Here is a 26,681-nt window from a genome sequence, read left to right as displayed (position 1 = left end):
AGAAAGAGAGAATTAGAGAGAGCATACTTAAATTCACACAGGACACCGGATAAGACAGGAGAAGTACTCCAGATATAACAAACTGACCCAAGCCCCCCGACACATAAACTACTGCAGCATAAATACTGGAGGCTGAGACAGGAGGGGTCAGGAGACACTGTGGCCCCCGTACGACGATACCCCCGGACAGGGCCAAACAGGCAGGATATAACCCCACCCACTTTGCCAAAGCACAGCCCCCAAACCACTAGAGTGATATCTTCACCACCAACTTACTATCCTGAGACAAGGCCGTGTCTAGCCCACGAAGATCTCCCCCACGACACGAACCCAAGGGGTGGCGCCAACCCAGACAGGAAGATCACGTCAGTGACTCAACCCACTCAAGTGACACACCCCTCCTAGGGACGGCATGGAAGACCACCAGTAAGCCAGTGACTCAGCCCTTGTAATAGGGTTTGAGGCAGAGAATCCCAGTGGAGAGAGGGGAACCGGCCAGGCAGAGACAGCAAGGGCGGTTCGTTGCTCCATTGCCTTTTCGTTCACCTTCACACTCCTGGGCCAGACTACACTCAATCATAGGACCTACTGAAGAGATGAGTCTTCAATAAAGACTTAAAGGTCGAGACCGAGTCTGCGTCACTCACATGGATAGGCAGACCATTCCATAAAAATTATTAGGTTTGCAAAATTCCGGGAACTTTAAATAAATTCCCAGATTTTCCCAAAATCCCGGTTGGAGTACTCCCTCCTGAACTATTGAAAGTTGCCAGAATTTTGCAACCCTGATCATGATTGAGCGCCGTAGATCAGAATAGACTTGACCATTCCCACCAACTGGTGATCAAGTCAAAGTGACCCATTTGGGTAGAGCTTGGGACACGCTAAGCAGGATGTAAAGGCAACCAACAACTTCACAGAATCCTACTATAACTTTGAGAGTTTTCATTGGCTAGATAGGCTGCAACTATAGCTCGAAGCTATATGGAAAATGAACAAGAATAAAATGATAACCTGCTGAAGCCGCCAGAGGAACATTCCCACCTATCAGGGTTATACTGTTGGACATGTATGGGCCAAAGATGGCATGATTGCTATTATTAGTGAGCAGTGAATAAGGCTCTGGCTCGCTCCTGTTCACAGTAGTAGGGGGATGGGTTTGCAGTGAGATGTGAATAAATTACATAGGGTTTAGGTCCCTGTGCTTTGCCGAGATACACTGGAAAAGGTTGAGCTTGTCAGAGCTTCATTAATGACTATAAGTTGCCTTTTTGAATGATGTAGTGTTAGTGAAATATGAACAATACATTTGCATGTTTTATCGTAAAGAACGAGTGATGCGTCATTAAGCAGGTTGACAAACTCATGTCTTATTTACAGTGAGCTTCTGAAGCCTAAATAATGAGTGTTAGCCAACATTAAAAGAAAAGTGGGAATAGATTAAATGGATGGTTTGTTCAGTCATATAAAAGAAAAAACAGCGCTACAATAATAGAGTGAATGTGGTGTGTTGGTACTCCACAGTAGGCCTACCTGTTAAAAATGTAAGTCAAAACTGTAACTACAGTAGGCCACTCAGGAACATTCAATGTCTTCTTGGAAAGCAACTCCAGTGTATATTTGGCCTTCTGTTTTAGGTTATTGTCCTGCTGAAAGGTGAATTTATCTTCCAGTGTCTGTTGGAATGCAGATAACCAGGTTTTCTAGGACTTTGCCTGTGCTTAGGTCTATTCCATTTATTTTTATATAAAAAACTCCCTCGTCCTTGCCGATGAAAAGCATACCCATAACATGATGCAGTCACCACCATGCTTGAAAATATGAAGAGTGGTACGCAGTAATGTGTTGTGTTCGATTTTCCCCAAATATAACACTTTGTATTCAGGACATAAAGTGAATTTCTTTGCCACATTTTTTGCAGTTTTACTATAGTGCCTTATTGCAAACAGGATGCATGTTTTGGAATATTTTTTATTCTGTACAGGCTTCCTTCTTTTCACTCTGTCATTTAGGTTAGTATTGTGGAGAAACTACAATGTTGTTGATCCATCCTCAGTTTTCTCCTATCACAGCCATTAAACTCTGTAACTATTTTAAAGTCACCATTGGCCTCATGATGAAATCCCTGAGCGGTTTTCTTCCTCTCCACCAAATGAGTTAGGAATGACGCCTGTATCTTTGTAGTGACTGTGTGTATTGATAAGTGGTGTAAAGTAATGAAGTAAAATTACTTCAAAGTACTACTGAAGTCGTTTTTTGGGGTATCTGTACTTTACTATTTATATTTTTGACAACTTTTACTTTTACTTCACTACATTCCGAAAGAAAATGATGTACTTTTTTGCCCATACATTTTCCCTGACACCCAAAAGTTACATTTTGAATGCTTAGCAGGACAGAAAATGGTCAAATTCGCACACTTATCAAGAGAACATCCCTCTGCTTAAATATATTTTAGCAGCTACATTTACTGTTGATACTTAAATATATTTAAAATAAATATACTTTTACTCAAGTAGTATTTTACTGGGTGACATTCACTTTTAATTGAGTCATTTTCTATTAAGGTATCTTTACTTTTCCGAAGTATGAGAATTGAGTACTTTTTCCACCACTGGTATTGATACACCATCCAAAGTGTAATTAATAACTTCATGCTCAAAGGGATATTCAATGTCTGCTTTCTTTTTTTAAATGTTTTATTTAAAAATAGGTGCCCTTCTTTGTGAGGCATTGGAAAACCTCTCTGGTCTTCGTGGTTGAATCTGTGTTTGAAATTCACTGTTCGACTGAGGAACCTTACAATTATCTGTATGTGTGGGGTGCAGATATGATGTAGTCATTCAAAAATCATGTTAAACACTTTTTTTGCACACAGAATGAGTCCATGCAACTTATGTCACATTTTTGAGTGCTTCAGAACTGTACCATTTTGACTTGTGAAATGTATGTTTACAGCTTACATAGTGCTGAAAATCAAAGTACTTACAAGGGATAAGCCCAGTTGGCATACTCTTCTGGTGTGATTCCATCATGATTATGTTCTTGATTGGACCACACTCATAAACAGTGGTGATTTTAGCATGTAAACCTTGGTGGGGCAAACAAAACAAAAAAATATGGGATGCATGCCAGCAAAGCCACAACACAACACAACACTAAACAATACATTCATTGCACTATAACGGTGACAAACTGTGCCCAAAAACTGTTATGGTCTACATAAAGCTGTCCCAACAGCAGTCCCAACACCTTATCACTGCTACAACTGGCTATCAGCGGAGCCTTGTCTGGCAGCGAATCAGTTCATTCAGCCTCATTTACTGCCTTTAAAAAAAACATAGCTGATATGGCTCACTTGCTGAAACAAATGTGGTTCCTACTGACAGTTGAGATGTACAAACTATGGCATAAGGGTTAAGGGTTACAAAATAGGTGTTAATGCATGCCCTCAATAGGACATTTGGTTGATGTGGCATGAAGGCATTGCTACAGGAAAGATGGTTTAACAAGTTTGCATTCTTTGCAACAAAAAAATCACAATATTCAGATCCTGTTATCAGAGATTAAAGTCTCTCTCTTTCCCTCTGTATGTTAGATCACAGCCATAGAGTCGGTGTTGTTTCTGCTTCAGTATGTGTCAGAGGACCTGGACAACAGGGAGAAGATCATCGTAATGGGAGACTGCTGTTACCTCAATCCTCTGGTGCGCAGGACCTTCCGCTTCCTGGGTACGTGTTTCGGCAGTAACCTACCTCCATACCACTTGCCGAATGCTCACTGTCACCATGCAGAATGGCTGCCCTAATTCATGATGTGGTAGCAAGGACTTTCGTTGCAGTATAATGTCAAAGGTCTGCACTCAAAATAAGACAAAGATTGTTGGTATACAGTAAGTGGTGTACAGGAAATGTCTGACTCAAAATGAGAAGTGATGATGAGTGATGTTTACCTATATTTAATGCAGCTAGTAAAGTACAACGTAGCAACATTTTCTAAGCTATCATTAGTGTCAACAAAGTTAAACCAACCCACATATGCCTAGGTCTGGCTGCAGTCAAGATGGTGAATGGAATGTTTGTCATTGCCGTGTGCTTGCTTGAAGCACTGCTCCGTGGTGTTTACCCTTGCTGTAAGAAAATAACATTTACAAAAGCCCTAAAGAAATGAAGTGGAGCGGAATTGATTGGATAAAAGCTGTTTGAATATCTGTAATATAGTCAGTGCAATTTTTTTTAACAGTGACTGTGAGACTGTGTTTTGGCCAGTGACAGCTTATAGGACAGGAACTCCAATGCTAGTGTAATCAAATCAAATCAAATGTTATTCGTCACATACACATATTTATCAGATGTTATTGCAGTCATAGTGAAATGCTTTTCTTCCTAGCTCCAACAGTGCAGTAGTATCTAACAATTCACAACAATACACACAAATCTAAAAGTAAAAGAATGGAATTAAGAAATATACAAATATTAGGATCAGCAATGTCAGAAAGGCATTGACTAAAATACAGTAGAATACAGTATATACATATGAAATGAGTAAAGCAGTATGTAAACATTATTGAAGTGACCAGTGATTCCATGTCTATAGGTGTCATGACGTTGGGTTGGGGGTAGGTTTATGACAGTCATAAATACCTCTTTCCCCCTTTTTCTCTCTCCCTACTATAACTGATGTGACATAAGAAAACCCCTTGGTTAACATAGAGATTCTGGGAACATCAGAAGTGGGGGGAAATGAACTATATTCTGGTAATCCGACCAACTGAACATATGCGGTGGTACTTAAGGTATATTATGTCAGTTCGGTTGCCCTCTGACACATTCTCATCAATGATAGAATGGCATAAACTCTACTGTGGAAAGTCTAAACGTCAGAGGTATCGGATTCACATGGAATTGTTGTTTAATTCAAATGTTTGAATATGAAATTATTTGTGAAGAGATGAAATTTTATTTTAGCTTCCAAATGAGAGATTTGTGTTTTCATAAGTTTGGGCTTCTGCTCAACTAGGGGCCCGCCCCTGTGAAGAGACATGGGTAATAGACTTTTCAGACACACCCCTCTCCCTCCACTATAAAAGCCATTGACAAAAATATAACTTTCTGTTCCGGGACGCTAGGATGACGATCCGGTGTCAGAATGGTTCAGATAATAACTATAGAACTAAGCCAACAGCAGCATGGACTTTGGTTGTGAATGGTATGAACTTTGAACTCGTATTAACTACAGAAGGGATACCTCCTAGCCGTTGAGTTAGCAACAGCTGCTACAAACGTAGGTTAGGAAGGACAGTCAGAGTATCCCGTCTACTACACACGACGTTACTCCAACGTATCCAGTGATCACCAGAGACATTCTTCAAAGGACAGAGGACTCGGGTTGGCGATACGGTCTTCCATCTACCACCAACCTACTGAAGCGCAGCTCAGAGTAAATATTTCTTGCATTTTCCTTCTTCAAATGGGCGGTAATTTAGAATGCATAAGATACTGTATTTACGATAACACAGCTTCGCCTATGTTCCAGTCTCCCGCTCTTTCACTAAAACCCAGCCCCCCCTTTCCTTTGTGTAACAAGCTGTCATGTCTATTCCACCCGCTAGGGACGTTTTCTTTATGACGAAACTTTGTAATCAAACTGTGATTTAATTGTGTATGTGTGTTTCTGTGTGATTAGTTAGGTATTTAGTAAATAAATAATTAAACCCAATTTTGTATTGCTGATTCAACTTGTTAGCCAGGATTCTTGCAGATAACAAGGATTTACCACTTTCAGATGAGACTGAATAAAATGACGATTAAGGTGACTGCTATGGATGTAAACTATTACTAAATCTTTAAGAGTTTATTCGAAAGATAACAGCTGTATAAATATTCTTTCGTAGTGTCCCTCTAGTTAATTAATATTTACATGATTAGTTCAATCAGGTAATATTAATTACGGAGAAATTATTTTATAGAATAGCATGTCATAGCAATTAATCTGGCATAGTCAAAGACACGACATAGGGCAGCAGCCTCTAAGGTGCAGGGTTTAGTAACCAGGTGGTAGCCGGCTAGTGATAGCTATTTAACAGTCTGATGGCCTTGAGATAGAAGCTGTTTTTCAGTCTCTCGGTCCCTGCTTTGATGCACCTGTACTGACCTCGCCTGGATGATAGCGGGTTGAACAGGCCGTCGCTCAGGTGGTTGTTGTCCTTGATTATCTTTTTGGACTTTCTGTGACATTAGGTGCTGTAGGTGTCCTGGAGTGCAGGTAGTGTGCCCCATGGTGCGTTGGGCAGACCACACCACCCACTGGAGAGCCCTGCGGTAGCGAGCGGTGCAGTTGCCATACCAGGCTGTGATACAGCCTGACAGGATGCTTTCAATTGGGGCCAAGCCAAATTTCTTCAGGTTGCAATATTAAATCCCTGAGCTTACAAGGTAAAAATCTGTCGTTCTGCCCCTGAACAAGGCAGTTAACCCACCTAGGCCGTCATTGACAATAAGAATGTGTTCTTAACTGACTTGCCTATTTAAATAAAGGTGTAAAAAAAAAAACTATTTTTTATTTATTTAAATTCGGCAAAATCGGCGTCCAAAAATGCCGATTTCCGATTGTTATGAAAACTTGAAATCGGCCCTAATTGATCGGCCATTCCGATTAATCGGTCGACCTCTAGTACCTTTAACTGCTCTCCCAAGACACTTGCCTTAGGAAGCCTTTCAAAGGGAGAGATACATAATCATTCATAAACAGCCGTATATAGAATTCAGATACAGTATATTATGCAGTGTCCCCACAAGGTGAATAGGTACCTTCTAAAGTTAACAATCCCAGAGCCCCTCTCTTGTAATCATTGTCAGTTTGACCTGTTGCATTGACATACAAACAGTCCCTGGGACATAAACTATGTTGGGGAGAGAAAAATGTGCAGTTTACAGCTAATTATCTGTAATTCTACATATTTTTCCATGGGACGTAGAGAAAATGTTGTAGTTTTAAAGAAAGTTTGCTGCAATTGTAACCATTCTGTCAAATGTGCAGTTTCACAGCAAATGTCCTGTATTACACATTTTGCCATAGGGTGGAGAGAAATGCTTGTCATTTTTAAAATTATATCTGAGTGAGAGTGACTAACAAAATCGACTATGATTAATTCAAGTTTAGAGAGCTGGGTAAATGAATTTACCAATCCCAAAATTTGGCTGACATGGGCTAATTGAGTGACTGCCAGTGACTGACATAACAATAGAAAAACTGCTGATACACAACCGAACTTCTAAATTGCACTTAGTGTATTCTACTATTCTAACTCTCAACAATAAGTTGAGACCGCCACTGATGCCGCATTCACATGCTAGTCAGAACTAGGAAACTCTGGAATGTCTTATTTGGTCATTTGTTGAACATGACACGTGATTAACTACAAGTTAGACATTTCAGAGTTTCCTAGTTCTGACTAGCACGTGAATGCGGTATCAGTTCCCTAAAAAAACTTTTCTGCCACAAGTTGCCCATCCCTGGTCTAATCAGAAACTGCAGTCAGGCCTTTAACAATTTTCTATTCTCTGGAGGATTTCAAGCTGAAGGAAGACATTCAAGGTGAAGGACTCTCGTCTAGACAAAGATAATCATATACTCATCATTAGTCTATGACTCATTTAACACAGTGGTTGGAGACCACCCTGTCTCTTCACCTCCTCACCTCTAACCTTTGTTGATCTCTCTCTCTCTATCTCTCTCTGATTCCCATCTCTCTCTCTGATTCCCATCTCTCTCTCTGATTCCCATCTCTCTCTCTGATTCCCATCTCTCTCTGATTCCCATCTCTCTCTCTGATTCCCATCTCTCTCTCTGATTCCCATCTCTCTCTGATTCCCATCTCTCTCTCTGATTCCCATCTCTCTCTCTGATTCCCATCTCTCTCTCTGATTCCCATCTCTCTCTCTGATTCCCATCTCTCTCTCTGATTCCCATCTCTCTCTCTCTGATTCCCATCTCTCTCTCTGATTCCCATCTCTCTCTCTCTGATTCCCATCTCTCTCTCTCTGATTCCCATCTCTCTCTCTCTCTGATTCCCATCTCTCTCTCTCTGATTCCCATCTCTCTCTCTCTCTGATTCCCATCTCTCTCTCTCTGATTCCCATCTCTCTCTCTCTGATTCCCATCTCTCTCTCTCTGATTCCCATCTCTCTCTCTCTGATTCCCATCTCTCTCTCTCTGATTCCCATCTCTCTCTCTCTGATTCCCATCTCTCTCTCTCTGATTCCCATCTCTCTCTCTCTGATTCCCATCTCTCTCTCTCTGATTCCCATCTCTCTCTCTCTGATTCCCATCTCTCTCCAGGTGTGTACGCGTTCGGACTGTTCTCCACAGACATCTTTGTAAACGCAGGCCAGGTTGTGACAGGAAACCTGTCCCCTCACTTCTTGACGGTGTGTAAGCCCAACTACACGGCCCTGGGCTGCATGCAGACCGCCCGCTTCGTCGACCAAAAGGGGGTGTGCACGGGAAACGAGGACGACATCATGCGCGCCCGCAAATCCTTCCCCTCCAAAGAGGCGGCACTCAGTGTCTACGCCGCGCTCTACACAGCGGTAAGTGTAGTACACTATTTGTAGAAGTTACTATTATGTATGATTTATTTATTACTATCACGTATTTGTTTCTTTGTTGGTGGGCTATTAGGGATGCAGGATGATATTACCACAGTTGGCTATTATACAGTACATACGGTGACGTGGGGGATCTCATGCTAACTATGCATATCTGATCCTGTCGACTACGCCAAATGTACTACTAAGGACAGTTTGAAGAGGATCTACGCCACTTTGTGTAAAAGGCCTATTATACATAGTTCAATTCTATTGGTGGTCCTACCTCAGAAGTTTGATGTTGACTCTGCCCATATCTCTTTAGAATTTGAGAATAGAGAATCTTCCCTGATCTGCTCAAAGCAAGGTTGTTGCTATCAAATCCTAAATGGAATTTCTGCTTATTTCAGAATGTTAATGATTGCCCATTAATTTCATGTTTATGAGACTGAGCTTAGATTCATTGTAAGGTTTTTGGCTTTACTTCTTTGAACAGCCAAATTATGTTAAACGTGTACAACAGACAAGTTCACAATATCCTTGTGGTAACCATCTGTTTCGTTCAGATTTAGAACCGAATTGCATCCAAGTTTTCAGAAAAGTAGGCCCATGGCTTTTCACCCCGAGCCTATATTGTGCTGCTGCTGTGCTATTGAATGGAACAGTTGGATCTAGACTGAGCAGAATGCTTTGCTCTGCTCAGAATGCGGCTCCGTTGATATTTTGGAGGGTTGCTGCTGTTGTTGTTGGTGTCTATGCTGTTGAGCACCTTGATCAAATTAGTTCTTATTGAAGAATTTCCACTCTGAAGACGGTGCAGGGAAAAGGGTGCTCCAAAATCACCGCCCCATCCTATTCTGTGCTCCCTCATTTCCAATTTCAGCTCAAGTGGCCTGCCCTCTAAGATTGGATGTCTCTGTTTTTCTCAAAGCGACTGATTGTATGTGAAGCCTGAGGGTAGAGGCTAGACACAGCAGTTTGGGGACGTGCTTATCATGAACACTCATCCAGCATTAGAATGTTTAGAAGACAGTATTTATATTTGCGCAATCGTTTCAAATGTTTTGTTTGAATTATTTATTGTTGCCAGAGGAGGGGTACATTTGGAGTCAATGCAGAGTGAATGCAGGGATAGTTATTCAAATTGCTTTCTGGTTAATACTGTAGGCTATGTCTCTGGGTCTCAGGGCTGCTCTGTGCCTACCAGCTAGCGCTTAGCGGTAATTGCTGCCTCTTGCTCTTCAGCCTTATTGGACGTTGTCTCTCAGAATCAGACATAGACTAGGCTGTATAACCCTTGTCTCTCCTTCATGCTTGTCGCTAGAGGGGTGAGGGACTAGAGGTGAGTTGGAAGAGCAGAAACAATGTCCTCTCCAAACATTACTAGAGCAAATGTTTCATCTCCACTTCATTGAAACTGCAAATTAATTGAAAGTTTACATATATACTGAACAAAAATATAAATGTTACATGTAAAGTGTTGGTCCCATGTTTCATGAGCTGAAATAAAAGATCCCAGAAAATGTCCATACTCACAAAAAGCTTATTTCTCTGAAATTTGTGCACAAATTTGTTTACGTCCTTGTTAGTAAGCATTTCTCCTTTTCCAAGATAATCTATCAACCTGACAGGTGTGGCATTTCAAGAATCTGATTAACCTCTCTGGGATATGTGGGACGCTAGCGTCCCAACTGGCCAACATCCAGTGAAAATGCAGAGCGCCAAATTCAAATAAATGACTATAAAAATTTAACTTTGATGAAATCACACATTCAATATACCAAATTAAAGCTACACTTGTTGTGAATCCAGCCAACGTGTCAGATTTCAAAAATGCTTTATGGCGAAAGCAAACAATGCTATTATCTGAGGATAGCACCCAAGCAAACAACCACAGACCATCATATTTCAACCCTCCCTCCAACACAAAACGCAGAAATAAAGATATAATTCATGCCTTACCTTTGACGAGCTTCTTCTGTTGGCACTCCAATATGTCCCATAAACATCACAAATGGTCCTTTTGTTCGATTAATTCCGTCGATATATATCCAAAATGTCCATTTATTTGGCGCGCTTGATCCAGAAAAACACAGGTTCCAACTTGCACAAAGTGACTACAAAATATCTGAAAAGTTACCTGTAAACTTTGTCCAAACATTTCAAACTACTTTTGTAATACAACTTTAGGTATTTTTTTACGTAAATAATCGATAAAATTGAAGACAGATTGATCTGTGTTCAATACCGGAGGAAAACAAAGTATAGCAAGCCTCTGTGTAACGCGCCTCTAACAAAGAGTACACTTCCCTCGAGCCTCATTTTGAACAGTGTTACTTCTTCATTTCTCAAAGGAAAAACATCAACCAATTTCTAAAGACTGTTGACATCCAGTGGAAGCAATAGGAACTGCAAGAAGGTCCCTTGGATTCCCAATGAAAACACATTGAAAGAGTGACCTCAAAAAAAAAAAGAATCTGAATGGTTTGTCCTCGGGGTTTCGCCTACCAAATAAGTTATGTTATACTCACAGACATGATTGAAACAGTTTTAGAAACTGCAGAGGGTTTTCTATCTATACTAATAATATGCATATCTTAGGTTCTGGGCCTGAGTAGCAGGCAGTTTACTTTGGACACGCTTTTCATCAGGACGTTATATTACTGCCACCTCTCCCAGAGAAGTTAAACAGCATGATCATTACTGCACCTTGTGCTGGGAAACATAACAGGCCATTCTAAAATGTGCAGTTTTGTCACACAACACAATGCCACAGATTTTGAGGGAGCTTGCAATTGGCATGCTGTCTGCAGGAAAGTAACTCAGTAGAATCTTTGAAATCGTTGTATGTTGTGTTTATATTTTTGTTCAGTATAATTAACCTTTGGTGACAGATTCAACATGACTTTTCTTTCAGCAAATTAGTCGTAGTGCAGAGACATATCTTTTTTAGAACTCTTAATATTGTTCATTGCAACTGACCCTGGAGCCGTAAGAAAAGTAAGCCTAGCCTGAGTCAGTCTCCTGCCCCATGGGCTATTCTATCTCCTGTTTTGTAGTGTGAGACAGCTTGACATACAAGTACAGAGCCATAGACAGCAGAGACACCAGGTCCCAAATGTTTTGTCTTTCATATGAAACGACTGGAAATCGAACACCCAACCTTCCAATCTGATGTACTGAGTACGGATACTATGCTTCTCGGAGTCATGGCTGAACAAGGACATGGATAAGATACATCTAGCTAGTTTTTCTACGCATCGGCAGGACAGATTGGCAGATTCCGATAAGATCAGGAGGGTGATGTGTGTCTCTTTATTAACAACAGCTGGTGCACGACCTCTAACATTAAGGAAGTCTCAAGGTTCCAAAATGGTTCCAAAAGGGTTCTTTGGCTGTCCCCATAGGAGAAGCCTTTTTGGTTCCAGGTAGAACCCTGTGGGGAAAAGGTTTTACATGGAACATAATAGGGTTCTACCTGGAACCAAAAAGCATTCTTCAAATGGTTTTCCTATCGGAGAACCCTTTTAGGTTCTACATAGCAGCTTTTTTTCTAAGAGTGTAGAACACCTCATTATAAGCTCTAGACCAGAGTTATTCAAAGCTTGCCCTACGAGGTCCAGAGCCTGTGGAACTGGCTTCGAGGTTCAGTGTTGACTTTGAGGGCTGTAGACCACACTATTCACCAAGAGAGTTTTCAACTGTATTTTCCGTAGCTGTCTATTTACCATCACAAACCGATGCTGGCTCTAAGACCGCATTCACCGAGCTGTATAGTGTCATAAGCAAAACCGAAAATGGTCATCCCGAGGCGGCACTGCTAGTGTCCGGTGATTTTAATGCAGGAAAACTGAAGTACGTTTTACCTAATTTCTACCAGCATGTCACCTGTGCAGCTAGAGGGATAACAACTCTGGATCACCTTTACTCCACACCGAGAGACACACACCAAGCTCCCCCGCCCTCCATTTGGCAAATTGGACCATAACTATATCCTCCTGATTCCTGCTGACAAGCAAAAACTCAAATCACGCTCTCTGTAGCCGATGTGAGTAAGATATTTAAAGAGGTTAACATTCACAAGTATATAGAGCTTGTGCTTACCAGTTGGCAAGTGTCCTCACTGACATTTTCAACCTCTCTCTGACACGTCTGTAATATCTACATTTTTCAAGCAAACCAGCATAGGCCCTGTGCCTAAGAACGGCAAAGTAACATGTCTAAATGACTACCGCCTCTGTAGCCATGTAATGCTTTGAAAGGCTGGTCATGGCTCACATCAACAGCATAATCCCAGACACCCTGGACAAAAGCATAATCCCAGACACCCACTCCAGTTCGCATACTACCCCAACAGATCCACAGATGATGCAATCTCTATTTCATTCCACACTGCCCTTTACCACCTGGACAAAAGGAACACCTACGCGAGAATACTGTTCATTGACTACAGCCCAGCGTTCAACACCATAGTGCCCTCCAAGCTCATCACTAAGCTAAGGACCCTGGGACTGAACACCTCCCTCTGCAAATGGATCCTGGATTTCCTGATGGACCGCCACCAGGTGGTGAGTTTAGGCAACAACACATCCGCCATGCTGACCCTCAACATGTGGGCCCCTCAGGGGTGCGTGCTGAGTCCCCTCCTGTACGCCCTGTTCACACATGACTGCGTGGCCGCGCACGACCCCAACAGTATACTTCAATCCATCAATCAATCAATTTTATTTTATATAGCCCTTCGTACATCAGATAATATCTCGAAGTGCTGTACAGAAACTTAAGTCTGCCGACGATGCACCGGTGGTAGGCCGGATGACGATGAGACAGACTATAGGGAGTAGGTCAGAACCCTGGCAGTGTGGTGCCAGGACAACAACCTCTCCCTCAACCTCGGCAAGACAAAGGAGCTAATCGTGGACTACAGGAAACGGAAGCCCGAACAGGCCCCCCATTCATATCAACAGGGCAATAGTGGAGCGGGTGTCCACATCAACCAAGGACCTATCATGGTCCAAACACACCAACACAGTCGTGAAGAGGGCATGAAAACGCCTCTTCCCCCTCAGGAGGCTGAAAAGATTTGTCATGGGCCCTCAGATCCTCTATGTTCTACAGCTGCACCATTGAAAGCACTTTGACTGGCTGCATCACTGCTTCGTATGGCAACTGCTCGGCATCCGACCGTAAGGCGCTACAGAGTGTAGTGCATACGACCCAGTACATCACTGGGGCCGAACTCCCTGCCATCCAGGACCTCGATACCAGGCGACCAGGCGGTGTCAGAGGAAGGCCCTAACATTTCTCAAAGACTCCAGCCTACCCAAGCCATTTGGAATTTACATTGACTCCCTTTATTATGTATTTATTTATCTTAGTTGTTTTGCACTGACTCCCTGGCGCTGGCTCTATGCACTCACTAGACTCTACCCACACACTCACACATACTACACTGACACTCACTCACACACACACGCTCACACATAAACACACACACTCACACATAGACACACTTTCACATACGCTGCTGCTACTCTGTTTATTCTGTATTCTGATTGCCTAGTCACTTTTACCCCTACCCACATGTATTACCTCAACTACCTCGTACCCCTGCACATTGACTCAGTACTGGTACTCCTTGTATATAGCCTCGTTATTGTTTTTATTGTGTTACTATTTCCTTTTTTATTTAGCAAATATTCATCTGACTTTTTAACTGCATTGTTGGGAATGGGCTCATAAGTAAGCGTTTCTCTGTAACGTCTACACCTGTTGTATTCGGCGCATGTGACCAATAAAATTAGATTTAATGTGTGTCTCCCTGCTGCAGATGTACATCACGTTAACAGTGAAGGCCAAGGGGACCAAGCTGGCCAAGCCTGTCCTATCTCTGGGTCTCATATGTTTGGCGTTTCTCACGGGCATCAACAGGGTGGTGGAGTACCGCAACCACTGGTGTGACGTCATCGCCGGATTCATCATCGGAGGGGCCATAGCAGTCTTCATGGTGAGGGATCTCAACATCTTTATACTACAGCCTTCTGTTAAAGATAGAGAGATCGTTTCTTTGAACGTGTTTGTTACGTATTGTTAGTTTCTTATTTGTCAGAGTAAATAACTCACGGACACTAGATAAGCTTTAATCAAGTTTAATTCTTCCCAAAGGTTCTGTACAGCTGTATTCAGACAGCAAAACATTTCTCTCCATTACAGTTATATACATCCCACTTAAGACACTCCTCCTTTTCTCCAATCCTTACATCTTATGGTTCAACAGAAAGAGGGTAAAGAGGGTAACAGGATACCAAACCCGTATTACTCCATAGATATCCATCTGTCTTCCCTATATCAACAGTTGCTCTCCTCTCGTCCGCCCAACACATTCCAAAGCCTTCTGGCTTTCTACGGAGAACCATTAACTTCTGACATAAAACCGGGTCTCTTTCACTCTTTCTATTCAAGGCTTCTTCTCTATCATTTATTTAATATCTCAATGTTCAAAGTTTAGCCGATTCCAACTGTCCTTCCTCTTGAACACATATGTCAGAGTCAAGGCCCGCGGGCCACATCCGGCCCGCGAGAAGGTTTTTTACGGCCCCTGGGATGATCTTGATTTATTATTAGAACCGGCCCGCAGACCGCAGCAAGCCGGCAGCCCGCAGATCTTTTACACGCACCAATACTACATTTCCCACAATGCAACGGTGACGCACCGAGCAGTAGGCTGCTTCATTTCAATATTTATTGGCACAGCAGTCGTCAGCATCACAGTAAAATTAACTTTCATATACCCATCAAAAATGGCAAAACGGAAGGTGGACACTGAGAACCGGGGGTTTCAAACAAGGTGGGAGTCGGAGTATATGTTCACGGAGGTAGCTGGAAAACCTGTGTGTCTTCTGTGTGGAGAAAGTGTGGCGGTACTGAAAGAGTATAATCTGAGACGACATTATGAAACGAAACACGCGGACAAAAACAAGAATATGGACATGGAACAAAGGCTACAAAAGGCAGAGGAATTAAAACGAGGCCTCAAATCTCGACAGGCTCTGTTCAAAAAAGCCAAATCACAAGGCCAGGCTGCTGTCAAGGCCAGTTTTATTTTGGCAGAAGAGATCGCTAAATCAGCCCGGCCATTTACGGAGGGGGATTTCATCAAAAACTGCATGATTAAAGTTTGTGACGAAGTTTGCCCAGAAAAAAGGCAACTCTTTTTAAATGTGAGTCTGAGCAGAAACACCATTGCCGAGAGAGTAGACCAGTTGTCCATCAATCTAAAAGAGCAGCTTGTGAAAAAGGGAAAAGATTTCATTGCATATTCCTTGGCTGTGGATGAGAGCACCGACATTTCTGACATTGCCCAGTTGTCAATTTTCATCCGCGGAGTGGACTCCAGCCTAAGCGTGACAGAGGAGTTTTTGGCTTTACGTCCTATGCATGGCACAACTACGGGGCATGATTTGTATGAAGAGGTGTCAAGATGTGTAAATGAGATGGAGCTGCCTTGGGAAAAACTCGTGGGTTTGACAACCGACGGAGCACCTGCGATGTGTGGACACAGGAGCGGACTGGTGGCGAAGATACGGGAAAAGATGCAAGAGGAAAACGCGACAGGTGAGCTGACAGCTTATCATTGTATCATACACCAGGAAGCGTTGTGCGGTAAAGCCTTGAAAATGGAGCATGTAATGAGCATCATCACGCGCACAGTTAACTTTATCAGAGCCAAAGGTTTGAATCACCGCCAGTTCAAGGCATTTCTGACGGAGTTAGAAACGGAGCATGGTGATTTGCCTTATCACACAGAGGTGCGATGGCTAAGCCAGGGAAAGGTGCTTCAAAGATGTTTCGAGCTTCGTGAGGAGATTTGTCTGTTCTTGGACAGCAAAGGGAAAGACACAACACAACTCCGAGACGAAATGTTTCTGTGTGAAATGGCTTTTCTGTGTGACATTACGAGTCATCTGAATGCAATGAACTTGCAGCTGCAGGGTCGGGATCATGTCATCTCTGATATGTACAGTACAGTGAAGGCATTTAAAACCAAACTGACTCTGTGGGAGACGCAGATGCGGAAAGAAAATTTGAGCCACTTTCCCAGCTGCCAGACCATGAAAGAGAAGCTCTCTACCAGTGCGTTCCCGAGCGCACAGTTGGCTGATAAAATAGGTATGCTTGCCGCTGACTTTCGACGCCGATTTGCTGACTTTGAAGCACAAAAAAGTGCTTGGAACTGCTCGGTAACCCATTTGCTGTTGACGTGGAAAGCTCACCACCAAACCTCCAAATGGAGTTGATTGACCTCCAATGCAATGATGCACTGAGGGCAAAATATGCGGCAGTGGGTGCTGCGGAGTTCGCCCGTTTCCTCCCCGACACAATGCCCCAGCTGCGCATCCAGGCTGCTCAAACGTTGTCTATGTTTGGCAGCACATACCTGTGTGAACAACTGTTTTCTTTGATGAACCTGAACAAAACATCACACAGAAGTCGACTTACTGCTGAACACCTCCACTCAATTCTGAGGATTTCCTCAGCTCAGAGCCTTACCCCGAACATTGATGAACTTGTGGAAAAGATGGGACACCACCAAGTATCACCCTCAACCTCAAACAAGTGAACATTACTGTGCAATCACATATTTAGAGTTTTTACTCAGTTCAAGTTTAAAAGTTAAAGTTTAATATTTGTTTTCACTGCATGTTACTTCTCCTTAAACAAAGTGTTGTTTTTGATTAATAGATTTTTGCACTTTATTTTATTGTATTTCAATCCAATTATATTTTAAAAATATTTCAGTTGAGTGGATGATAGAAAATTGCTATTGTTTTTTTCTTTGAAGTAAATTTAGCCCACTTTTGCTAAAATAGAAAATATAGGCTACTGATGGTGCCTTGAATACCGGTTTCTTTCATTTAATGTTCATGTTATGGGGATTTTTATATAAAGGAAATTTGTCTTTTGTGTCTGTTGAAAATTAAAGATTACTGACAGAGCCATAAGAAAATATTGCTTTATTTATCTGATCATATTGGAATATATTTGTTAGGTTTTCAGTAGGTTCAATTAGGTTCACTAGACTATATGCGTCATTTAAAAATTTTTCAATGAACATTCGAACAGTCCGGCCCTCGGCTTGTAGCTAAATTTTTTATTTGGCCCTCCGTCCATTTGACTTTGACACCCCTGCTCTTGAACAATAGCGTCCTAATGTTCAATTTCCATAAACTTCGAAATTACTTATAAATGGATAAACCATGGTATTAAAACAAGAATTTACACAAAAAACAAATACAAATGATTATAAAACATGAATTACACTATCTAACAAATGGAACAAACAATGAACAACATTCACTTTGAGGTTTACAAAGTAAGAGACTTATGGCCTCTGTACTATGATCACACAATTTTATTCCCATCTATCATCACATTCCAGCTGAATCTGCTGTCTTGTTATATGTCAGATGGAGCGGCTTTGGTTTCTCCACTTCCCCCTTCTGGTTCCTAAGAGAGTAAGAACACAAGACTTGGAAAGCAACAAAAAGACACACAAAACATAACAGTATTAACAATGTGATAAGCTACGCATAATTATATATACATGAAAACCAGAGTCTTGAGACCCTGACAATTCCCACTCTCTCTTCACCTGACTCTGCCTCCCGGATACTTTCCTGCTGAGTTCCACAAAAATGAAAGCTCTAAAAAGCTTCCTCATGCTTACACCCAGTCTTCCCCTTTCGGCCCCAGGTTCCGAGAGGTGTTCCCAAGTCATGTCATTTTCACTTTGTTCCCCATCTCCATTTCACCTGATAGGCATGTCACCTGATATGCAAGTGCGTATCTCTAATCAACATTACATCCTCTTGAGGTAACTTAGCACTGTATATGCTTTCACATCAATGCCATCAACATTTTGTTCAGAGTACAATGACCCCTCTATCCTCTATCATATGATGCATTAACCAATAAAGCAGCTAACCCCAACTATGATGTTTATAGTAGCTCCCAGACCCAACCCATCTGTATGTCTTACAGTGGATTCTAGTCGGTCTCACTCCGCTTCCTCTGTCATGGCGTTTCACTCACCCATTATGCAGCTGGATCCCACTTCATGTGAGAAGTATGCACCCCCCAAGGAGAGACATGACGATCTTTACCGCTGCAGGTACTGTATGGAGTAGTGTGTGTCCCAAACCAACGCTGTCCCAACACCCCCGCCTGGTGTCTCTTGATGTACACTCAGTCTCCAGAATTCAGCCCGTGCCCTTGCTTATATCTCTGCTTTCACCTGAGGATATGCACACTGCAACACATGGGTCATTTCCTGACAACATAATTAGTGATATTTGAATAACCGCATCCCCTGTCCTCCCATCGGTCCCCCAGTTACCAGTTACCAATCCATGTGACATGAGTCATCATAAACTGATATCCCAACAATGCTACTACATTAACCCCTGCTACTTCCAACATGGCCCATGACTATAGTCTCACAATACCCCTCATTTGTTCAGTAGTCCAATTCCATGCTTTCAATATAGCATCCTTCGCTATTAATACTGCTCCTTCTGTTACTGTCCCTACAGCTCCTTCTGTTACTGTCCCTACAGCTCCTTCTGTTACTGTCCCTACAGCTCCTTCTGTTACTGTCCCTACAGCTCCTTCAGTTACTGTCCCTACAGCTCCTTCAGTTACTGTCCCTACAGCTCCTTCAGTTACTGTCCCTACAGCTCCGTCTGCTACTGTCCCTACAGCTCCTTCAGTTACTGTCCCTACAGCTCCGTCTGCTACCGTCCCTACAGCTCCGTCTGCTACCGTCCCTGCAGCTCCGTCTGTTACCGTCCCCACAGCTCCGTCTGTTACCGTCCCCGCAGCTCCGTCTGTTACCGTCCCCGCAGCTCCGTCTGTTACCGTCCCCGCAGCTCCGTCTGTTACCGTCCCCGCAGCTCCGTCTGTTACCGTCCCCGCAGCTCCGTCTGTTACCGTCCCCGCAGCTCCGTCTGTTACCGTCCCCGCAGCTCCGTCTGTTACCGTCCCCGCAGCTCCGTCTGTTACCGTCCCCGCAGCTCCGTCTGTTACCGTCCCCGCAGCTCCGTCTGTTACCGTCCCCGCAGCTCCGTCTGTTACCGTCCCCGCAGCTCCGTCTGTTACCGTCCCCGCAGCTCCTTCAGTTACCGTCCCCGCAGCTCCTTCAGTTACCGTCCCCGCAGCTCCTTCTGTTACCGTCCCCGCAGCTCCTTCTGTTACCGTCCCCGCAGCTCCTTCTGTTACCGTCCCCGCAGCTCCTTCTGTTACCGTCCCCGCAGCTCCTTCTGTTACCGTCCCCGCAGCTCCTTCTGTTACCGTCCCCACAGCTCCTTCTGTTACCGTCCCCACAGCTCCTTCTGTTACCGTCCCCACAGCTCCTTCTGTTACCGTCCCCACAGCTCCTTCTGTTACCGTCCCCACAGCTCCTTCTGTTACCGTCCCCACAGCTCCTTCTGTTACTGTCCCCACAGCTCCTTCTGTTACTGTCCCCACAGCTCCTTCTGTTACTGTCCCCACAGCTCCTTCTGTTACTGTCCCCACAGCTCCTTCTGTTACTGTCCCCACAGCTCCTTCTGTTACTGTCCCCACAGCTCCTTCTGTTACTGTCCCCACAGCTCCTTCTGTTACTGTCCCCACAGCTCCTTCTGTTACTGTCCCCACAGCTCCTTCTGTTACTGTCCCCACAGCTCCTTCTGTTACTGTCCCCACAGCTCCTTCTGTTACTGTCCCCACAGCTCCTTCTGTTACTGTCCCCACAGCTCCTTCTGTTACTGTCCCCACAGCTCCTTCAGTTACTGTCCCCACAGCTCCTCTGCAGTGAGAATACCTCCTGCATGTAATCTGTCAAATGTTCACCGGCTGTTAGAAATTGGAGAAAAATGAATGAGTTGGGAATAATATCCAACCTAAAAAAACTCTGAGTCACAGGTGTCCTGAAAGTTTACCATAGTGTCTGAAATGCCACCACTATCTCTTCTACTCTTACCATGATCTAGGTAGGTGTAATGTTCAACTAAATCCCCATATTGTGTACAGTTAGCTGCTCTCCCTCTTCTATGAGCTATCTCCTGTAACAATATACAGTCTCTGGGGAATGATACTCCTCCATCATTACATCTAACCCATAACACACTTTACTCCTGCATTTTCTACAGTTATAAACATACTAACACATTCTCAAATCAGTTAGTCAACATACATCATTCCCTCCTCTGGAACAATGAACACGCTCATGTTCCACGAAACCTAAAAACATATTATACAAAGTACATGTTTAATAACTTAGCACAACTCATTGATGCGATGCAACATAACAATTCTGAATACAGGTAAAAAAAATAAAAACTTTCATGGTTGTCCCAAGCTGTCATCCAGTGATTCCCCCAAACAAACCACCTCCCCTCAGGATGACACTTAGAGATACGTTTCTGGAGACTCTCTCTTCCAAATCAATGTTAGCAGCGTATCCACCCCTCATCGTGCTTGAGCAATTCTCTCTCGCTGTATCCCAATCACAACTAAAACATTTTATAAATTATCCAACCCATATTTAGAATGACTGACTTCAGTGCTGACTGAGTCTAGGGCTCATATTCCAGTTTACCAACTTGGCACAGATCATCCCTGTTAGAACATACATTTATAAACAACTTTTTATTGCTGGTCATAACTCTTCTCAATACCGCCCCCCTTTGTCCCTGTTTCCTGTCCTGATTGGCCTGGTAAACAAAGATCAGTATCTCAATGCATTTTTAGTCTAAATAGTTAGGGGGCGTATACCCCCACCCCCACCCCCCCCCCCCTTTCCTTCACCCGGCACTTATCATTCTAGTGTGTCTTCTTCAGATGTCGTTTACAGTTCATTTTCCCAACGGCACATGTAACTTTTGCCTGTCACATTTCATGGCCCTTGATAATGTCCCGATTTTTAATATCCAGGTAGATACTTCCGTTTCTCCCACGTACACGAGTCTCTCACCTGAGCTTGTTCTCTCTCTACGCTCACTCCACACGCGCTCTCAGCACCCTGGCCCTGATTCATGGCTCGGACTCAGATAGGAGTAGTAAAAGTCACTGTCTCCCATTGCCCGCCTTTGTCGCTCTTTCTTCAGCCGGTTAGGGAGGGTTTTGAGGTTTACACACACTATCTATGGTCAAATTATTCCTACCATGCATTAAGACACGATCTGACGTCACCTTCCATGATGACCTCAAAAAAGCCCAGATCAAAACAACAGTTAAGTTCATTACATTTCTGTTTCAGGAAACCAGACAAACATTGACTATATGACGAATTATGACTTTAACCTTCTTTTAATACCATCTCTAAGACAAATGTCAAAAAGCATAACATAATGTTACTGCTAAAACCATTTTCTAAATTAGTCCATACTCCCTTATTCTACTGGCGACCTCTAGGAAGAGATACCAGATCCTGAAGTTAGCACCCTAACCCCTCGCAGAATTCCCACTCCAGGATCCCAATCTGGTGATATTTGTATCAAAACAAAAACCCAACATGAAATCAGCAATACATATATCACAATCCATTTGAAGTAACTGTCATCCCTTATTAACACATATTTTCCTTCCTTATATGCAAACTGAACACAGTACCACTGTATAAGTACCCAAAGACCAGGACCTCAGGGAACTGGTCATTTTCCCCTTTCAAACAGGTGATTTAACAAAAACATGTTAAATCAAAAATAAACAAATTCGAATAACTAATCAACTTAGACTTACAACTCTTTATAACTCCCTACGGAAATAAAAATAATTTCCTAACATAATGGTACAATTTGGATAGAGAACGGTGTTTCTCATGAGTTTTATAATGAAATCCCCCTGTTCCGTCAATTTCTAATGAGGTGATCATTTCTAATTAGGATTTTATTTGTGTACAGGGCTCTCTACACCATTAAAATGTTTCCTCTCCTTTCCTTTCCCTCTCCTTCGGAAACCATTTAAATACCTCTTCAAAACATTTCCATCCTCCTGCAGACCCAATTTTACTGCATTGAAAAGACCCCATCCAGTAAATCCCACAACACGGCGACAGTATCTCCCCACCGAGTCTAACGATTCACTGGTCTCCTTTCCCCCATGATTCTCCATAACCACCACAAGAAATGAAAAGTTCATTTTAGGTTTGGTAAGCCCTATACCAATTCCTCGTGATCCCCAGTTCATTTTAGGTTAGGTAACCCCTATACTAATTCCTCGTGACCCCTCCACTCTTTCGTCCATTCTAGAATTCCATTCCAGAATAAGACGACATCAAACGTACATTTATTTAAAAATAAAACCACATAAAATGTCTGATTTAAACAAACCCTAAGGCCTTCTGCATTTGCAAGGAGTGTTTGGACATATCATTTAATTGTTTTACCTTTAGAATCCATTCCCCTGGCATTTCGCCTAGAATCTTCAACCCAAAATACGTTTTCCTGTGGCAAATTTAGCCAATTTGTCATCGTAAGGAATCCGCAATATATACATGTGGTTTTCTAACACTTTCTCTCACCAAGGCAGCCGCCTTAGCCATTCCGTCTGCTTTACGATTCCTTATGGCGATTTTATCTGTACTACTAGTATGAGCTTCACATTTCACCACTGTTCATTTACTGGGTAACTGACATGCTTCTGATAATGCCTCTACCTCCAGACCATTTTTATTGGTGTTCCTGTCGCTGTTAACATGCCCCGTTGTGACCACAATGTAACGAAATCATGAACTACTCCAAATGCATACCACACACAGAATACCCCGGTATGTTACTCTCTTCCCTTCTGTGTTCATTTATCTAGAGCCATCTGTATACAATATTTTTCCCGATTCCAATGCTGTCTCTGGCAAATCAGGCCTAGGTTTTGGAGTAATCTGGTCTGGGTCACATGTATGCGATTCACCCTCCCCATGCAACAGCATTAACGACGCAGGTTTCAAAGCAGCAATCTTCTGAAATTGTAGATTTTCCCCATTTAACGTTAACTCCCATTTTGTCCATCTTGCACTAGTAACATGTGCTGTTCACTATGGTTGCTACTGCGTGTGTAACATACAAATCAACTTTTTTACCCATTGTAATGGAAGCCGTGTTATGGAACACAACTTCTGTCGCCTGTACCGCCCTAAGGTGTAATGTAGCATTCCTCTTGGCCCTCTTAATTTTTGCGTAGCCATCGCGCTACAATGTTTTAACTGTTCACGAACAACATTTAACAGATAATTTTAGATTTCGCAATCCCAATGCTGGCACTTGACGCAATTGCTTCTTTAACTCGACAAACGCTTCCTCACTCTTGATTCCTCTCTATCCTCTAATGGGGACCCTTCCCCCCCTTTCATCAACTTTGTAAGTGTCTCAGCAATTTCAGAGAATGACAAAATAAAATGTCTAATAAAATTGAAAACTCCTGAAGTTTTCCTGAGCGTGCGAGGAGTGTTTGGTCTTGCCAAAGAACGCATTGTTTCTACCCGATCCCTGGTAATGTGTATCTTGCCCGTAGAAATCAAAACCCCTAAATATGTTACCTCTTGCTTTGCTAGTTGTGCTTTGTCATATGATGCTTTATGACCCGGTTCCGCCAAATTGTCTACCAATGTGTTGCGGTCTCGCACATAAAATGTCTATGAACCACTTATCGATCGAACAGAGACTATACACCGCTAGGTGAAAGTTCCATTCCTTCTACTTTCCGGAGGATTTGTTGTTGCGCTTTTGAAAATGATGCAAACGCTTGCCTATCCTTAAAAGGAACCTAGCCTTCACTCACTTTAGCTTGGCTCTTATATTTTTATCTGGATCTCGCAGAGGAAAAAACTCCACTCCGGACCTATCCTTATGGAACCTACGCTATACCAGATATTTCCGACCGGTCGTTTACACAATGGGCTTACAGAATTAAACCTAGGCTCTCCAGGTCCGTATCCCATAATTAGTTCAGCCAATTCTCATCTCCCCAAGATGTCAAATGAGTGGAAACAGATATAGTAACTAGCCTACCTTGTCTGTTGCCAGCTCTGCTCCACTGATCTGGACTCTTTGGTTTGACTACAAATCGTGGTGAATTCTGCCGACTACACCATTTTTTTAGGTTCTTACTTTTCAGAGTAAATAACTCACGGACACTAGATACGCTTTAACCAAGTTTAATTCTTCCCAAAGGTTCTGTACAGCTGTATTCAGACAGCAAAACATTTCTCTCCATTACAGTTATATACATCCCACTTAAGACACACTTCCTTTTCTCCAATCCTTACAATTTATGGTTCACCAGAAAAAGGGTAACAGGATACCAAACCCTTATTACACCCTTAAGGGAATCTGTCCACACCTCCTGACCTCAACCCCTCCTTCACCTAATCCGCAGATATCCATCTGTCTTCCCTATATCAACAGTTGCTCTCCTCTCATCCGCCCAACACATTCCAAAGCCTTTTGGCTTTCTATGGAGAACCATTAACTTCTGACATAAAACCAGGTCTCTTTCACTCTTTCTATTCGAGGCTTCTTTTCTATAATTTATTTAATATCTCAATGTTCAAAGTTTAGCCGATTCCAACAGTATGCATTACATGCTTATTATATGCTTGCTACATTAACTCTTCGTGATAAGGCCCTCTCTGTGGTCACATGTACATACTTTTTACATGTAACATGTTTGAACTCTATACAGTCCAAGGTGAAAGTCTACACATCCCTTGCACAGTCTTCAAATCTTGCTGCCTTAAATCTAAAAAGATTTTTCCCCCCTACTGATCTACACAACGTCCTCCACATTTTCAAAGTGAAAGAAAATAAATGACTTATTCTGGTTATGCCTACATAATTAATTTGCATGATATTGTGTAAGTGAGAAATTCTGGTCTTGAACCTACCTTGGTAAGATTTCAGGTAATAGAAAAGATGCTCTATGAAAAGTTTATATGAGATGAGTGCAGAGATGACAATCTGTAGGAGACTATGACACAACATTCCAAGACTGTCCTAAAAACATCCTCTGGGATGTCCCTGGAACATACCGGGAATGAGACAAAATCTCCAGGGGACCATAATACAATGCCCAAGAACGTCCTAAAAGCGTCCATTTTCCCTTCCCTGGGAAAATGCGGGAACTACACAAACCTCCAGATGACCATGAAACAAAATCCTGACCACTTTTGGCACACACAACACGGGCGGTGAGGTCAGCATGTAATGGACATCATAATACCTTATTCTAAAGTTATACTGTGACCAAACTGGGACCTGTACTGAACATCCTTTTATGGTCCCGAGGTTAACGTCATGTTTTAATATTCCTGGAACGTTCCCAGAACATGAGTTGGATAAAGTCTCGCCAAAACCCTTAACTTCTTATGGGCAGGTGGGACGGTAGCATTTACTGCAGTATATGAATTGCCAAAATAATGTTTGTTCGTCAAATGACAATGCATTCGGATAGTATTCAGACCCCTTGACTTTTTTCACATTTTGTTACTTTATAGCCTTATTCTAAAATGGATGAAATTGTTTTTTTCCCTCATCAATATACACACAATACCCCATTATGACGAAGCAGAAACTGTTTTTAGATTTTTTTTGCACATTTATGAAACAAAAAACCCCAGAAATAATGCATTTACATAAGTATTCAGACCCTTTACTCAGTACTTTGTTGAAGCACCTTTAGCAGCGTTTACAGCCTCGAGTCTTCTTGGGTATGACGCTACAAGCTTGGCGGAGTTTCTCCCATTCTTCTCTGCAGATCCTCTCAAGCTCTGTCAGGTTGGATGGGCAGCATTGCTACACAGCTATTGTCAGGTCTCTCCAGAGTTGTTCGATCAGGTTCAAGTCCGGACTCTGGCTGGGCCACTCAAGGACTTTCAGAGACTTGTCCCGGAGCCACTCCTGCGTTCTCTTGGCTGTGTGCTTAGGCTCGTTTTCCTATTGGAAGTTGATCCTTCATCCCAGTCTGAGGTCCTGAGCGCTCTGGAGCAGGTTTTCATCAAGGAGCTCTCTGTCCTTTGCACCATTCATCTTTCCCTCGATCCTGACTAGTCTGCCGCTGAAA

The 26,681-nt window shown here is 42.7% G+C and overlaps 1 protein-coding gene across 1 annotated transcript in view; it reads left to right on the top strand.

The window, feature by feature from the left end:
- Positions 1-26,681, top strand: part of LOC129814258 (phospholipid phosphatase-related protein type 5-like) — a 65,157-nt gene that overhangs the window by 16,933 nt on the left and 21,543 nt on the right. Inside the window, exons 2-4 of the mRNA XM_055867261.1 lie at positions 3,599-3,731; positions 8,341-8,591; positions 14,419-14,595. Coding sequence (XP_055723236.1) covers positions 3,599-3,731; positions 8,341-8,591; positions 14,419-14,595 — 561 coding nt within the window. The remainder of the gene's footprint in view (positions 1-3,598; positions 3,732-8,340; positions 8,592-14,418; positions 14,596-26,681) is intronic.

Source organism: Salvelinus fontinalis, chromosome 17 (assembly GCF_029448725.1).
Source record: "Salvelinus fontinalis isolate EN_2023a chromosome 17, ASM2944872v1, whole genome shotgun sequence".
Classification (NCBI taxonomy): domain Eukaryota; kingdom Metazoa; phylum Chordata; class Actinopteri; order Salmoniformes; family Salmonidae; genus Salvelinus; species Salvelinus fontinalis.
Note: the sequence above shows the minus strand (reverse complement) of the source record. Positions and strands in the feature narration are given on the sequence as shown.